Source organism: Carcharhinus amblyrhynchos, chromosome 4 (genome assembly GCF_965287045.1).
Source record: "Carcharhinus amblyrhynchos chromosome 4, sCarAmb.v2.hapA, whole genome shotgun sequence".
Classification (NCBI taxonomy): domain Eukaryota; kingdom Metazoa; phylum Chordata; class Chondrichthyes; order Carcharhiniformes; family Carcharhinidae; genus Carcharhinus; species Carcharhinus amblyrhynchos.
Genome location: NC_137327.1, coordinates 22,018,900 through 22,035,883, shown reverse-complemented (window position 1 = coordinate 22,035,883; position 16,984 = coordinate 22,018,900). Strand labels below are relative to the sequence as shown.

The 16,984-nt window shown below is 38.5% G+C and overlaps 1 protein-coding gene across 3 annotated transcripts in view; it reads left to right on the top strand.

Moving 5' to 3' along the window:
* The window catches only part of wwp2 (WW domain containing E3 ubiquitin protein ligase 2), a 214,609-nt gene extending 198,263 nt beyond the window's left edge, over positions 1–16,346 (top strand). For all 3 annotated transcript variants that reach the window (XM_080186797.1, XM_080186798.1, XM_080186796.1), the window contains 4 exons: positions 2,586–2,690; positions 8,670–8,766; positions 11,144–11,216; positions 13,655–16,346. In XM_080186797.1, coding sequence (XP_080042923.1) covers positions 2,586–2,690; positions 8,670–8,766; positions 11,144–11,216; positions 13,655–13,754 — 375 coding nt within the window. In that variant the 3' untranslated portion in view covers positions 13,755–16,346. The remainder of the gene's footprint in view (positions 1–2,585; positions 2,691–8,669; positions 8,767–11,143; positions 11,217–13,654) is intronic.
* Positions 16,347–16,984: the final 638 nt, after the last annotated feature.

Sequence of the window (16,984 nt, the reverse complement as noted above, 5' to 3'; positions counted from 1 at the left end):
GAGTTTCAGAAATGGATAACGTGAATATGATCATAAGTTAAATAACTATTTCGAAAACCACATTGACACACAGGAACAAGTCTGTAGTCTTCAATATCAGTCTGATGGAGATAAATTATGTAGTTCCTAACATATTGGAATAGAGGGAATGTTTATTAAACATGTACTTTGAAACATCATGGGCAACTATTGTCTACTGGAACCTATTTGACTCTCGTAGAATGTCGAAAGCAGTTTAAGGAATTCATCGGGCCTTCTAGCTCAGTAAGAAGTCTCACAACACCAGGTTAAAGTCCAACAGGTTTATTTGGTAGCAAACACCACTACTTTCGGGGCTCTGCCCCTTCGTCAGGTGAGTGACCTTCTAGCTCCACCAACAATTATAATTACCAGCAATTGGAGAGGGTGGTAGGTAAGGTTTCACTGGCTTACAGATTGGCTATGCATTGATGAGGCCTAATGGTCTTTTCTCACCATTCTTTTGTTTATCTTGATTAGGCTAGAACTTTCAAGATGATGAACAACTTGAAAATTAATAGCAGCCTCCACACCTTTAGAAGAAATAATGTAGGGTGATTAGTTTGAAGGGTAAAGAAAGATTAAATTTATTGAAGTTTAACCTTAAATCTTAGGTTTTAATTTCTCAATGGAGTTCATTGCCTCCTGACTTTTCACTTGAGGACTGCATTCATGTTGTAACATCCTATCTTAACTAAGTTCAGCTGGGAGCCTTTCCTGTTGGAATAGTTGCCAATTCTTTTGGAATCTGGTGTAACGATCCTATACTATCAACACACAAAGCACAACAGATAATCGTATCTTGATAGAGGCATGATTTTAAGTGGATATTTCCAAAATAACTTAAAATTTCTAGAGATATTAATTTTTAGCTTTTTGACCAATTATAATTTTTTCTCTGTAACAAATGGTCACAGAATAGCTTACTTCAACCCAGTGTAAAGGAATATAGTACTTCGGCGCATAAGGAGGCTCTTCAAGCCAGCTGCAACATTCAGTAAGATCACGGCTGATCTGCTTGTGGCCTCGCCTTGATTTTTAAACAGTGTACTTGTATTAAATTAAGCAGCTGGTGACAAAAGGGCTTATTTGCTTCACTTAATTAGGATTGCGTCTTTCCCTTTTTATTCTAAGCTCCTATTCTCAACCATGTTTCGTAAATATTCATTATAATTAAAATTGATGTTGCTTTTCTGTGAGCTGCAAAGAGATTTATAGACAACTTTGGTACTTTACTGCACCGTATTATTCTAGAATCCCAGTCAATACCCACCACTCTGCCAGTGTCTATTTACATATACATTTCCTGTCAATCTCATTAACAAAAGCCATAAAAATGCATTAACAATTGGATTGGTAAAAATGCTTTTCAATTTTAATGTGACTTAAACTGATGACATTAGAATGTATTGAAAGAAACAGAAAACGAGTGCCGGTCTCAGTGTAGATAAATAATAAGAGATCACTCAAATAATAACATTGGCACTCCAGAAAAATGCATTGCCTCCTGTGCTTCTGTATTTTATTTTGGACCTGCTTAATTTCTGGAAGTGAACTCATATTGGTGTTTAATCTGGGAAAAGAAACATTTTAATGAGCTAAGATGCTTTCGGGTTAGGAGATTGATAGATGAGCAAGGAAAGTCGGATGTAGTGTAATTACATGTGGAACATATTTATGCCCAAATTTCTTTGTTCTTTTATTGTTGCATGTTTGCTTTATACCTGTTATGTTTCTGGGTGCAGACAAACAGAAAATTGTTTGTAACTACTGAACGGTAGGGCTTCTTTATCACCTTTTCCTCTTTGTTCCTCTGTTTCTATAGTCATGTCCAATACATGTAACAGCAACATATCCCACTTCTAACATTCCCCTCTCTTCACAATCCCTAAACTTTCATTTTCATGCCCTCTTCTACTTTTTGAGATTTGCTGTAATTTAAATTTAGATTCACTCTTCTGTTTACTGCATATTTAAAATTCATCCACATCTCATTTTATCTGCCTCTCCTACCTACTCTTAAATAAGAGGCCTATAATTTACTTAATTCCACATTGTGATCTATGCATTCTCCTACATAGCAACCTATTTTGAATCCACAGACTATACTTCTCAATAAAGCTGTTTCTAATAGTGTGGTACGATATGCTGCTGCTTTTTTGCATTTTGTTCTTAACCTTTAAACCCTTACTTCAAATGCAATTTCGAAGTGTTTCCTCAACAGTCAAAGCTTTTCTATCTGTTTTGCAATCCATTATTTTGTCTGTTTACGTTTTCCAAAACTACATTAGTAATATTCTGGGTGTGTTATTTCTGAATCACCAACCCTTCATATCCTACAGTTCTGTACATAGCTTTTTGCAACCTAGCATACTTGATGGATACATTTCAGCCATAATATATCTGTAACAATGTACATATGAAACAAAATTGGTTTCTCATTTTGTGCTGAATAAGAACTACAGGGAAAAAAACTCTATTAAAAATGCATAACGTTCCAAGTGGCACAATTATTGGCAACTAAGATTTCAGAGATGGCATTTAAATGATTTCTCATTTATCTACAGCTAATGTTGTGTGGAATGCAAGAAATTGATCTGTCTGACTGGCAGAAGAACACCATCTATCGCCATTACACAAAGAACAGCAAACCAATTCAATGGTTTTGGCAGGTGGGTAGCCTAGTTAATTCAAAAGGTAAAAGGAAAGATCAAAACTGATAGTACGTTTCATGTTGTTAAGGTTGATTTCATAGCTGCTGTCCACAATCTGCTTTGGAATGGCCACTACTGCAAGCTACCAAAACATTACTTGTTCACTTGTTGCTGAGGATTAGGACAATAGCAACTACATTCCTCAACATGGGAGCAGGAAAGAGAACAAATTCATAATGCTAGCAAGAGCTAGGTCAGGCAGTGCTTTGCAACTAATCATAATAGTAAACTGATAAATTCTAAAAATTATGACATTATTTTGTTCCTTTTTTCTGAGCATCTGACACAATACCAATATTTTAAAAATATTTTATGCATTAACATTTAACCATTTTAAAAACAGCAGCAGCAAATAGAGAAGAATTATTTCCTCTACAAACTATGTATAACACATTTAACTAGATTGCAAGCAACATGTTTACTAGTTCACTACCCATAGCACAGAAAGGAAACGTTCCTTCAGCCTAATATAAACGCACCATATTTGGATTTTCAAAAGGTCTTTGATAAGTCAAAGCAGGTGGAGGCTTCAGGCGAGTAGCAGAATGGATAGCAACATAGCTACAGAACAGAGTTAGATTAAGGGTAAGAAAGGCAAGCAAAAGGTGAGAAGTGATTGTTCCATTTGGTGTTTCAACCAATGTTGTTCATGATTTATGTTAATGATTAGACTCTGGAATTAGAAGTTTCAAAGCATGTGTAAACACCAAATCAGAGGCAGTTATTGCAAATGAAAAGGGTGCCAAATACAAGAAACCATTAATAGACTGGCAGAATAAGTGTAAAGTGGTGCATTTTGTTTGGAAGAATAAAGAGACCATATACTGGTTGGTTAATGAGTCTATATGGGACAAAAATGCAAAAGGGATCTAGGGTGACATTCAGAAGTTTCTAAAAGTAGGCCCCAGAGGTTAATAAAATCATTGAAAAGGAACTGGCTTCATTTCTATAGGAAGATAGTTGAATAATAGAGAGATTATGTTAAATGTGTATCAGACCTTGGAGAGATTCCACTTGGATTGAAGTATGTGGATCTGGTTTCCATATAATATGAAGGATATGGAGGCACTGGAGAAGATGCAAAAAAATTCATGAGGATGATACCAGAAGTGAGAGGATATACTTACCAAAAACGGGTAAATTGGATGGAGCTCTTCTCTCTAGAAAGGAGAAAGCTGACAGGTGACCTGCCAGAAGCCTTTAAAACTCTGAAAGGGTTTGATGTATATGTATAAGATTCTGAGTGGTCTTAACAGAATGAATATGGAAAGGATGTTTCCTCTTGTGGGAGAACCTAGAATTTGGGGTAACTGTTTAAAAATAAAGAGTCACCCAGTTAAGACAGATGAGGGGGTTTTTCTTTCCTGAGGACTGAGTCTTTGAAATTCTCTTCTTCAAAAAGCAGTGGAAGCAGAGTATTTGAATGTTTTTAAAGTAAAGCTGAATAGATGCTTGATAAGGGGTTAAAAGTTCTCTGGAGTAGGTGGGAATGTGGAGTTGAAATTGCAGTCAGATCAGCCATAATCTTATTGAATGGCAGAGAAGGCTCAAGATACTGAGTGGCCTAATCCTGTTATTAAATCCACGTTTCTAAGTATATAAAGACAATGAGAGTGATTTTCCCACCTCACCATGCCTGGCACGGATTGTACTGAGTCAGGAAAATACCTCGTGCCGTAATTTCTTGTCTGGCGCCAATTGGTTTGCGATTCTCCTGGCCCCTTTCTAATGGCACGAAGTTGACACCCAGAAAGGGTGCAAGGCCAATTTGCTTATTTAAAGTAGCATTTAAATCTGCATAATCTGTTTGACTCCCAGAGCACAGTATCTTCCAGCCTTTGGGTGTGGCACGAGAATGGCGAGAATCACTTGCGGAGACCTGGCTTGGAGGCCATTGAAACCTCAGGGTGGTTAAGGGATGGTGGATAGCCTGGCAGTGCCCATTGGACGGTTCCAGTGTGCTAGGAGCAGTGCCATGGAGGTGCTGCCTGAGTGGGGGACGGGGGGGGCGGTGGCGCGGCGCGGCATGGAAGAGATCATGTCGGGGAACGTGGCAAGAAGGTTTCGATGTCCGAATGCCAGAGACCTGTGTTGGGGAAGGCTTGGGGGGAACATGCCTGAAACTGGGCTCACCAGTGTGTTTAGGCCCTGTTCTTCCCCACCCACCCACACCCCCAAACCCCCACCACACACACCCATCCACCCAGTACTAGCGCAAAACTCCCAACTCTCCAAAAACGTGACGTGAGTGTGGGACAGTTACGGTGCAGAATGTGCCTGAGAGTCTGACGTGAATTGCTCTATTATTCTCGTGATTATGACACTTAATTTTTTGGTGGAACATTCCGCCCACTGTTTCCAATTTTGGGGGAATCCAATCCTCGAAATCATAAATATGAAACAGCCAAATAAATCTAATGAGTTTAAGAGAGAGAAATGTCTTTACACAGAATGATCTAAATGGGAAACATACCACCACAAAGAATGAGGCAAACAAAATAGAAGCATTAAGATGTGGCTATGTAAGCACATGAGGGAGAAACATAAGAACATAAGAAATAGGAGCAGAAGTAGGCCAACTAGCCCCTCGAGCCTGCCCCGCCATTCAATAAGATCATGGCTGATCTGTCGTGGCTCAGTTCCACATTCCCGCCCTCTCCCCATAACCCTTAATCCCCTCTCTTATCAAAAACCCATCAACCCGCGTCTTAAAAATATTTAGCGAGGTAGCCTCCACCACTTCAACGGGCAGAGAATTCCAGAGATTCACCACCCTTTGAGTGAAGAAGTTCCTCCTCAACTCCGTTCTAAACCGCCCCCCCTTTATCTTGAGGCTGTGCCCCCTAGTCCTACTGTCCTTTCTGAGCGGGAAGAGCCTCTCCACCTCTATTCTATTCATCCCATTCATCAAGAAATGGAATATTATACTGAGAGGATTTGTTGAAGGATGGGAGAAGGCCAACTGACCTGTGTCTGTAATGCAGAGTCAGTGTAAATGGCCGGGAACTTTTTCTTTCAATTTTCTTTTCCCAAACTGCCAAACTATTTTTGGTTCAAATAAAATTTATATTTTTTCTTTATTTCTTCTTTCATATGTTGTATGAACTTTCTTCTTTTCACAGTCCACCAAGTTGTTGAATTATAAAGTTTCTCTTGATGGAAAGTATCAGATAACTAGTGAGGCAAGACTGTCCCAGCAAAAATGGTGGTAATGAAAAGCCTCTGTTAAAACAACACACTTCCTTCTATTAGTGAACTCTCTTCATTGCTTTGAATATCAGTGAAATTCTGCTTCTGTATTCTCTTACATTCTGCCCTCCAGCAAAAGAATGTGAGAAAAGTGCTGGGAATTACTGGCACAATCGTTAGGTGGGAGAACTCTTGAATCTCAAAATGAGTTGGCCGTTGAATTGAGTTTTCAGGCTTATGTTCTCGCATTTGGCGTTTTTTGTCAGTAATGTGTTAAAATTTAAAGAATAGTGGCTTTTAAAATGTTGGATTGTAAAGAGCATAGATCCAAGAGATCATTCTACTGAATGGAGGAGAAATGTGGAATGCAGTTTGAACTTGATATGAACTTGCATTCATGTATAGTGTAGTTTTAATTTATAAAAAAAAGGATGCTTCACAGATGCACATGACAGAAATAGCTCCCAAGCTATGAAGAGAAAAACTGGAAGGGGTGACTTATACCTTGATCAAACAGACTAGCTTTGTCAAAGTTTTCAAGGAGAAAAGTAAGATGAAGAAGTAGAGGGATTATGTTCATAATTCTAGTGACTGACTTCCAGACATCAGCGAGTTCTGGATAGGCTAAAGGAAGGACCAGATGCACAAATAGTCTTGATGAACATGAATAAAATGCATGAGTTCTTCACACTTGATTACCTGTAAACTTGACTATTGCAAGGCATTCCTCGTTGGTGTCTCAAATTCTGCCCTCCATAAACTTGGGGTCATCCAAACCTCTGCTCCCTGTGTCTTAACTTGTAGCAGGTCTTGTTCCCCTTTTCCTCCTGTGCTTGCTGTGACCTGCATTGGCTCTCAGTCAAGCAATGTCTTCTAACATTTTCATCCTTGTTTTCAGATCCCTGCATAGCCTCTCACCTCCCTATCTCTGTAACTTCCTCCAGCACTAAGAAATGATCCCATTCAGGCCACTTACGCAATCCTGATATTTGCTTCATGGTTGGTGGTCATGCCTTCAACTACCTGGGCCCCAAGCTGCAGAATGCCCTCCCTATCCCTCTCCACCTCTTTCCCTCACTTTTCCCACTCTAAGGTGCAACTTAAAATCTAACTATTTATCCAAATGTTTTGTTTATTTGACCTAATATTTCCTCATGTGTTTTGGCATTTTATGCTATGAAGTACTTTGGAATGTTTCATTACATAAAGCTTCCATATAAATATAAGTTGTTATTTTTTTAAATGCCACCATTAACTAAACTGTATTAATACCATCCTGCTGAAAGAGACAAACTTGGAATAAACCGCCATTTATTTAATCAGTATGATAGTGTCCGTCAGGTCTGAGGGCCACAGCAAAGTGTAGTGCAGTAAGGATAGTTCGACAAATGTAAAGTCAATTTATCAAAATCTCACGATTAAAATCTGAAGACAGATCCCAAAAGGAAGTAACTGATATTGAGAATTACATTTGATGAGGTAGCAGATCAGATAACCATCATATCTGGGAAAAGCTGGGAATTGTGGTTTTGGCTGAAACCATAAATGAGGCTAAACTTCTGTGAAAACCTTGCACAATCTGAGTGATTATTATGTGCACAGACTGAACAGTCCACAAATAACATAAGGCCAGGACTATGATTTCTCTATTCATATGACTGATGATTATTCACTATGGGTGTGTAATTTGAAATGCACCCAAGCCACACATCATGCTGTAAAATAAATAAATGTACAACAGTGTTCTTTGTTTTTAAATGACATTCATTTTACATGACAGGAAGTAAGCAATGAATCTTGCTGCTGCAAGTGTGTTATGTATTATGAAAATTAATTATAGAAACCAAAGGTACCAAAAAAAATTAAAATTCACAAGCTATTGCTAAGTGATATTACACCATGTTTTATGACTTGGAATTTACTGCTTTGTGGTTTCTTTATGCTACAGCCCAGCTGATTTGCTTCTTGAGCAGTACATCTACTGAACTAAATCACAAAACTCAGCTGCTTATTCATTGTTCAAGGGTTTCTCCAATTTGAGATTCGAACAATGTGAGATTACTTTCTTAGAGAGGCACGCTCTGCTTTGCTCTGGAAGTTTGATTCATTGCATTGCAAATTCGCATTGCAATTTTCATGACCTCGGGACATTCCAACACTTCATTTGAATGCAGTAACTAAAGATCATTTGTGTTGGATTAAGTTGGAGACGTAATTCTGACTGCAGCTGGTTTTGAAACATGTGCATGGTGATTGGATTAACATGACTACCGCCAATTCAAAACTTAAAGGTTTTTCGTCACTCTCGTTTCCCTGAATAATCACTAATACAAAAGCAGATGCTGCAGGTTGGAGCTCTGAAATAAGAGAAAATGCTGGAAATATTCAGCAGAGGCAACATCTTGGCGAGAGAATCAGAGTTAACTTTTCGGGGCTGTGACCTTTCATCAGAAACTGACCTGAGTCTGATTTTAGTACCCTAAGTCACAGAAGGTCAGCTAGTTTAGCACTGAATGGTAATTAAACTTGGGAATTTTATGGTCTGAATGACTTAGAGCTATACTGGATAGTGCCTTCAGCTAGTAGAGCTTCAGAGGAGCCCATCACTGCGGTGATTGTTTTTGTTGTCATTTCAGTGATCCTTTAAATAAAGGAATTTTATGCACCTAACTTGAAATAAGAATAATGCAGATAATTTCATGATTATAAGCCTAGTTGCCTCATGTTCTTTTCTTCTTCCGAAATCAGGTTGTAAAAGAAATGGACAATGAGAAGCGAATCAGATTATTACAATTTGTCACTGGCACATGTCGTTTGCCAGTTGGGGGCTTTGCAGAGTTAATAGGTAAGAAATTATTTCCAAGGCTTTTAGAATATTTTATTTCAGTTTTTATGACTTTGCATTGCTCCATCAACAGATTTTCAAGTTGCAAATTTCACCAAAGCCCTCAGTAAGATCTTAACATATTTTACACTTGCAATCTAACCTTTTTTTGATATTAAAACATTGAACACTCTGGGTGGAATTTTGCAGGCCTTCCCACTTCCCGGATCTTCCAGTTGTGCCAAAGGTGACCCTTTGCAGTAGGTTTCCCAGTGGCAGGATGAGCCGGCCACGCAAAACGCTATGGACTTCAGTAGGACTGGAGGTCACAGTGGAAGCCAATAATGAGCTATCTCCGCCACTGAAAAACATAGAGTCATAGAGGCAGTGAAACAGGCCCTTTGGCCCAACTTGTCCATTCTGTCCCTTTTTAACCCCTAAGCTAGTCCCAATTGCCTGCATTTAGCTGATATCTTTCTATACCCATCTTACCTTGTAACTGTCCAAACACTTTTTAAAAGACAAAACTGTATCCCCCTCTAATGCTACCTTTGGCGGCCTGTTCCAGACATTCACCATCCTCTGTGAAAAAATTGTCCCTGTGGACCCTTTTGTATTTCTTTCCTCTCAAGTTAAACCATGCCCTCTAGTTTTAGACTCCCCTACCTTTGGGAAAAGATATTGACTATCAAGCTGACCTTCATTATTTTATAGACCACTGTAAGATCACCCCTAAGCCTCCGACACTCCAGACTAAAAAGTCCCAGTCTATCCAGCCTCTTCTTATAACTCAAACCATCAAGTCCCAATAGCATCCTAGTAAATCTTTTTTGCACTCTTTCTAGTTTAATAATATCCTTTCTATATTAATAATATCCTTTCTATAATAGGGTGACTCGAACTGTGTACAGTATTCTAAGTGTGGCCATGCCAATATCTTGTACAACTTAAATAAGACATCCCAACTCCTGTTTTCAATGTTCTGACCAATGAAACCAAGCATGTTGAATGCCTTCTTCACCATTTTGTCCACCTGTGACTCCACTTTCAAGGAGCTATGAACCTGTACCCCTAGATCTCTGTTATGTAACTCTCCCCAATGCCCTACCATTAACGTCCTCTTTCACTTTAAGAGGAATGCGCTTACCTTGAACCCTGGTTAACACACTTTTGAAAGCTTTCCACTTACCAGATGTCCCTTTGCCTTCCCAGAGATTCCCCCAGTTAACTGTTGAAAGTTCCTGCCTGATACCATCAGAATTGGCCATGCTCCAAATTAGAATTTTAACACTCCCATCTTCATTTGATCACTGATTATCATCTCATGCCAAAAGAGCAGCTGAATTACTACCATTACTACTTTGAAAGTGGCTAGTAAATCGTGCATGTTGATTGTCATGACATTGCTTTCCCCCAATTACCCATCATTCCACCCACCATCCCACTCATTCTCTCTGGAAAGTAACTGGCCTCTTTTCAATGCACATTGATGTGGCTGAGAACAAGAACCAAGCACCGTGGGAATTGAAGGAGCAATAGTTCCTTCTACCATTCTGAAAGATGGTGATCCACTGCACTTGCATTTTTAAATAACACAGACATAGGGAGAACATGTAAACTCCACATAGACAGTCACCCAAGGCCAGAATTGACCCCTGTTCCCTGGAGCTGTGAGGCAGTAAAATAACTCAAGGTCCTCATTTAATTATCTTTGAAGATGACATTCCAGTGAGTAATTCAGCTTTTAAATGAGATTCCCATGTTTTTTTGTTCTACAGTCATCTAATCTTAGGTATTTAGATTTGAATCCTTGAACATGAAATAGCATGGGAACACTGTGGTTAGCACTGCTGCCACACAGCTCCAGGGACCTGGTTTAAATTGGGTGACTGTCCATGTGGAGTTTGTGTTCTGCCTGTGTCTGTGTGGGTTTCATCTAGGTGTTCCAGTTTCCTCCCACAGTCCAAAGATATGCAGGTTAAGTGGATTGGCCATGCTGAATTGTCTCTTCGTCTCCCAAGATGAGTAGGTTAGGGGAATTAGCGGAGTAAATGCACAGGATTATAGTGGACTTGGTTGAGATGCTCTGTAAGAGAGTTGGTGCACGTTCAACAAGAACATAAGAACTAGGAACAGGAAAAGGCCATCTTGCTCCTCGAGCCTGCTGTGCCATTCAATAAGATCATGGCTGATCTTTTTGTGTTGTGGACTCAGATCCACTTACCTGCCTGCTCCCATCATAATTATTATAATTATTTGATGGGTCGAATGACGACTGTAGGGATTCTGTGATGTGCAAGGTTTAATTAGAAATTAAGCAGAGAGGGTGGATCCAGATACTCAATTATTGAAACATATTGAGCCACTAACATTCATATAATTTGAATTTTATTTGCAGGAAGCAATGGGCCACAGAAATTCTGCATTGATAAAGTAGGAAAGGATTCTTGGCTTCCAAGAAGTCACACTTGGTCAGTAACAATAAATTAATCTGCTCTTTTAAAAGAAAAAAAAATTGAGATTGTTTTTATGAGTGAAAGGATTCTCTGAAAATGCACTCTCTCAAATCAATATCGTTTAATCAATTAGCTAGACCCAGTGTAAGGAAGTTATTTGTTGTATCCGTTAGGCTATATGCACATTTTTTAAACTATTGATCGGTTACAGTGCAAATCAGAAATACACTAAAGTACATGTGAACAGTGCTCTATCATTAGCTTTGTTTTAACCTGATACTGTTTCTAATGCTCCTGCCTAAAATAACCTTGTCCCAATTCAACACAGGGACATCTATATCCCTCAGCTATGCTCAACAATTTAGTAATTATTCTACCCTATAACTATGTAATAACAGAACCTCTTACCTGTTGTAATAAAACAACATGGAAAGAAAAGGCTAAATGGAGACTTACTGTTAAGACTTCTGTTTGGCATTAATGATGCAGTAAATTATGTACAATAACTTCTAGCATTGTTAACCTTAGAAAATATCCCAAGGCACTTCACAGAAGTGAAATCAGTCCAGTGATTTCCTTCAAGTTACTGATGGAGATTAAGTTTAAGTTTATTTATTAATGTCACATGTGGGCTTATATTAACACTGCAATGAAGTTGTTGTGAAAATCCCCTAGTTGCCACACTCTGGTGGCTGTTTGGATATATGGGGGGAATTTAGAATGTCCAATGTACCTAACGAGCTTTGTTATAATAGGACAGGTGACTAAAACCCTCATCAAAGAGATAGGGTTTTAAGGAGAATAGTGGAGAGGCAGAAAGGATATGGATGGCAATGGTTTATGAAGATTTGACGACAGGAGGTTGACCTGGAGAGCACAAAATAGTTATATCTCGAGATGACAAGGGCAAGAATGAGGGTTTTGGTTGGAGATGGGTGATGTTATGGAGGTGGAAGTAGACAGACTTGTGATGGGAAGATATGGGATGTAAAGCTCAAACTGAATGCACCACAGTTATAAACAGTTGGGAGCGGAAACAGTGATTTTTCCACTGCCTAGCATGGGGTCTCGAAGGGTAATGTTAGCACTTTGGCCACAGTGTTAATATGAACTCACTGCAAAATATGGATGAGAAAGAAATAGAATGTTGTATGAGTTTCATTGTTCTGGAATATTTATAGCAAATGCAGATGATTATACGGCTACATCTGGAATGTGGCTCTGTTACTTCAGGCGAACGTATGTTGTAGTTTACATTTAACTCTCCTTTACTTTGATGTGAGCTATAGCACTTTATTTGGTCATTGGAGACAAATAAACACCAGGAATGGAAATCTTTCACAGTAATCATTGGCACATTCTCGAAATCTATTCCCAATGTAAACTGTGTCCTAAGTATAATAAGCCTTGTGTCTTAATGAAAGGTTAAAAAACAATAATTTAATTTATGTTGTACATTGTTTCTAAAGATTTAAAACTGAGTCCAAGCTGCCCTCCAAATTTTCTAAATGGCTTTATTCATTGTTTCATGAGCAGCACATTCAAAGGAGACTTGTCTCTGGTTGGGGAGTTTTGCAAGTTTTCAATTTATCCATTGTAGTGCCAAAGTAAACACTAATACAATAACAATGCTATTGAAAATTCAGGAACAGCTTTATTCCTGTAACATTAACTTTCTACACAAGCACTGATACAATTTAAAAGTTATTAAATAAACAGTTACTCCACTCATCTCATCACATTACTATTATTCATCTGTCTCTGCTTTCCTAAAGTAAAACAAACTATTACTTTTTTCCTTTCTTCTGGCTCTTACCATTTTGGAGCTGGAGCAATTTCGTCAGATTCATTTTTATTGAATGAAAACTGACTTTAAAGACAAAATGAATACTCAGAATGTAAAAATGCATCTGAGGCAAAACAGATTCTGCTCAATATATTTGTTACCAGCCCACAGCACATTTTCCAAACATGTAATCTCATCCAAGAGACAAAACACACATGCTCCTCACAAAATCATATTTGTTTCCTATTCCATTATTGACAATATATCAGAGCAGAAAGCTTATTTTTGATTAAAGTGTTTATGACCATCTGAGCTTGTCAGTTTTCTTCCTCTTCCTTTTGTCTCTGATCTGTAATATTAAATTTCAATCACTACAATTAAATGAAATGTTGAAAATAATTGCAATTTCACTGCACCTGAGCTTTATGGCTCTGGAGTACGTCACGACATACTTAGAAAGTATTGTACTATTTACTAAGACATGCTTTATACTTAAATCTGTTCTGATCAGTCATGTGGTTGAGAAGGATTGAACTTGCAGGCTAATTGATCTAGGAAATTGATTTCTTGAAACCAGACACCATTTGGGAAGGAGGGATTTTTGAAATAATTTTTAAAAACAAGAAACATGATTGGTGCATATGACTGTTCATTTGGGCTTTTACAGCTTCAATCGCCTGGACCTCCCCCCTTACAAAAGTTATGATCAACTAAAGGAGAAACTACTGTATGCCATTGAAGAAACAGAAGGTTTTGGTCAAGAGTAATTTTTTTCCCCAGTGTACAGACAGCAAGCTACAGAGAAGTCATCAATCAAAGCAACTTGGCTAGCTTTTCGGAAGATTATACCTAACATGAAGAGCTAGTGTCATTTTGACTCCACGTGTTCTTTTTAATTGGTGTCGAGGCAACATAATGGGGACGATTTTCCTACCTTGTGCCTGGCATGAATTGCGCCAATCTGGGAAAATTGCGTGTGAGTCTAAAAATTGGTTTTGCACCTGGCAAGAAATGATTTGCAATCATCCCGGCCCCTTTCTAATGGCACGAACTGGATTGCACCCAGAATGGGTGTGAGGCTGATTAGCTTATTCAAAGTACTATTTAAATATTAATAACCCATTCAAATACCAGTGCAGAGAATTCTCCAGCCTTTGGGTGCAGCGCAATAATACCGAGAATCTCTACTGGTCTCCACTAATGGATGCCTGGCACAATGGTCACAACTGGGATTTTGGAGGTTTATGAAGTTCCAGGGTGGTCCAGGGCATGGCTGGCTAGTGTCCATCAGGCAGTAGTCACCAGGCCATTGGACACTCCAACAGTGGCCTCCAGACACCCCAGCTGTGCCAGTTGGGAACAGCCAGTGTGCCAGTGATAATGCCAAGCAGGTGGAGCCTGAGTGGGGGCAATGCAGGGGTGGATCATTTGGGAGGGTTATGATGGGGTGCGAGGGTTGGGGGGGAAGGGAGGCGAATGTCAGGGCTCAGGCAGGGGAATTCCATCAGGAGTGCCCCAATGCTGGCAACCCATGTCGAGTGGGGTTGGGAGAACATGCTGCCGATAGGAGTGGTGGGGGGGTCTAAGTGTCCATGGAGGGAGGGAGAGGATCTCCCAGTGCACCGGGAGATCGAGGTGCCCTTGAGAAAAGGTGCTTGAGTGCTCTGAAGCTGGGTCAACGGTGAGTTAAGCCCCGCCCCCATCCCAGTACCAACACAAAACTCCTGCCTCTCCAAAAAAGTGACCAAGTGTGGGACGATTGCAATGTAAAGCACCTGAGTGACCAGCATGGATCACTTCATTATTCTTGCCGTTATGCGCTTAGAATTTTTGGGCGAAAATTCCACTCAATATCTTTTTCTGTTGATGCTAGCATTCAGCAGGTTTAATGAAGAACAATGCACCTTTATTGTCAATTTAAGATGAATCTCTTTTAGTCTAAACTCTTTCTGATAATATATTTTTGCAATAATCATTTAACTGACAATTTCCCTTTTAAGTCAGACCAAGTCAACAAAGACCACTAATTGGATCAATTCAACAATATGGAAAGGAATTTGAAAGTAATAAGAATGAGAAATGATAATTCAATTTCAGTTATTTCAGGGTCAATGTGGAACAATCTGGAAATAGATGACAATTACAATTGTGATTTTTGTAAAGATTACAATCACGTTATAAATATTGTGTTTAAAAGATTGTGTTTAATTGTGGGGAAAATGCTCAAAATAATCAAAGCTACAAGTTTTAGTTTGCTTTGGCAGATATAGATGAAACAGGAAAACCAGCAACAGACATGTTGTATCTCTCTTACAGTTAGAAACTTTGCTATTGTAATAGCCGTGAAGCTTCAGCAATTATTGAACACTGCTGCCTTTTTAAAAGATTAGTATTTTTAATTGTATTATAGCAGCCACATGTAACATCAATTAATTCTCACTTAAAATTCCCTTGATTAACAGAAGTGCTGCATTGCTTTCATTTTCAGGAATGAAATGTAAAATTTTAGATAGAAGTGAAGATGAATTTAACAATTTTGCCAAGCCTTGTCCCAAAATCATATATTAGGTAATATTTTTAATTTGTAGATTTTCAAAATGGACTTAATTAAAAGAAAATGAGGGTCTTGAGATCAGAGTCATTCTTTGCTGATGCACGGAATGTTGCATCCTAATTTCCATCCATTCCACATGTGTAACGTGTTGGCTATGGTGTTGAAAGGTAAAACTTGGCAAACATTATACATAATTTTTCTAAACTAATGGTATTTTATGGATGTATTTAAAAATTCAGCTAAAGAAAGGTTGGCTTAGTTTTACCTTTTCTGTTGCCAAAGTACTGGTAGATTAATAAATTCACATGCTTTGGTAGAGAAAATGTTCAATATTTTACTTAAATATATCTGTTGTATAATCAAAGAAAGCAGAACAAAATCCCTTGGAAGCAAGACATTATTTTTTTCAAAATAGATGAAATATTGTGTATAAAAATTGTATATTTGTCTTTCTGGAATAATAGCAAAAGAATCATAGTTTTATGGAAATGTTAAGTGAATGTAATTGCTGATGTATGTTGCAAAATTGCAGTAAAAAATTTGTGCTTTTATAATAGTACAGAAATGAAGCATGGTGTGTAATAAGTCACTATGCTGAGACTGTAAGCTAGTTATTTTCAAGAGACAATGATTTTTTGCAATCAGGATTCACAGAATATCCCAGTTTTCGAATTGCTATGTTGTAAATTACATTTGAATTTTCAGCACCCGTTGTGTTTTTGTTGATTTTTGAGTCCAGATAAATTGAACATTGTTAAATAATTGAAGCATTTTCAAAAATAAAAGTTAATGAGTAGATTTAGAATTCTGACAAGTACAACCAATTACTTGGGGAAGAATTGCAATTTGGAATATTGAAAAAAAATGAAGTCTTTAGCACTGCATTCAAATAAGTCACAATTTCTTCTGATGTTTTATTGTCTAGGTCTTATGATCTCCTGATCTTTGGAGACCAGATATACCACCAACCCCACCCTCCCACTCCAACACATACACAATTAGCCAAGAAGTGTAAACTTCTGATGGATAATTTCCCTGCCCCTGGCAGTGCTGAGTTAAGGTCAGAAAGGTTGGACAGTTCCAGCTTACTTACCTGAATAGTTACCCAATAAGTACACAACAGAAAAATCCTAGCTTATCTCCTCAGTTACTATACAATTGACTCCCCCCACTCCCAAACACAGACAAACCTAACTGATCTGATGAGCCCCAGCACTTGATGATCACCCCCAACCCAACATCACCTTGCTCCCCTATCCGCTTATGCACAGTTTAGGCACCTTACCAGCTTATACACACAACCACCCTACCTGATTAACACTTGGTTCACTCACCCTATCTGTTTACACACTTTGCTCACTCACCCCATCTGTTTACACGTCTACACATTGATCCACATACTTATGCACTCATTCACTTACACGAGAAGTTTTGGGACATTTA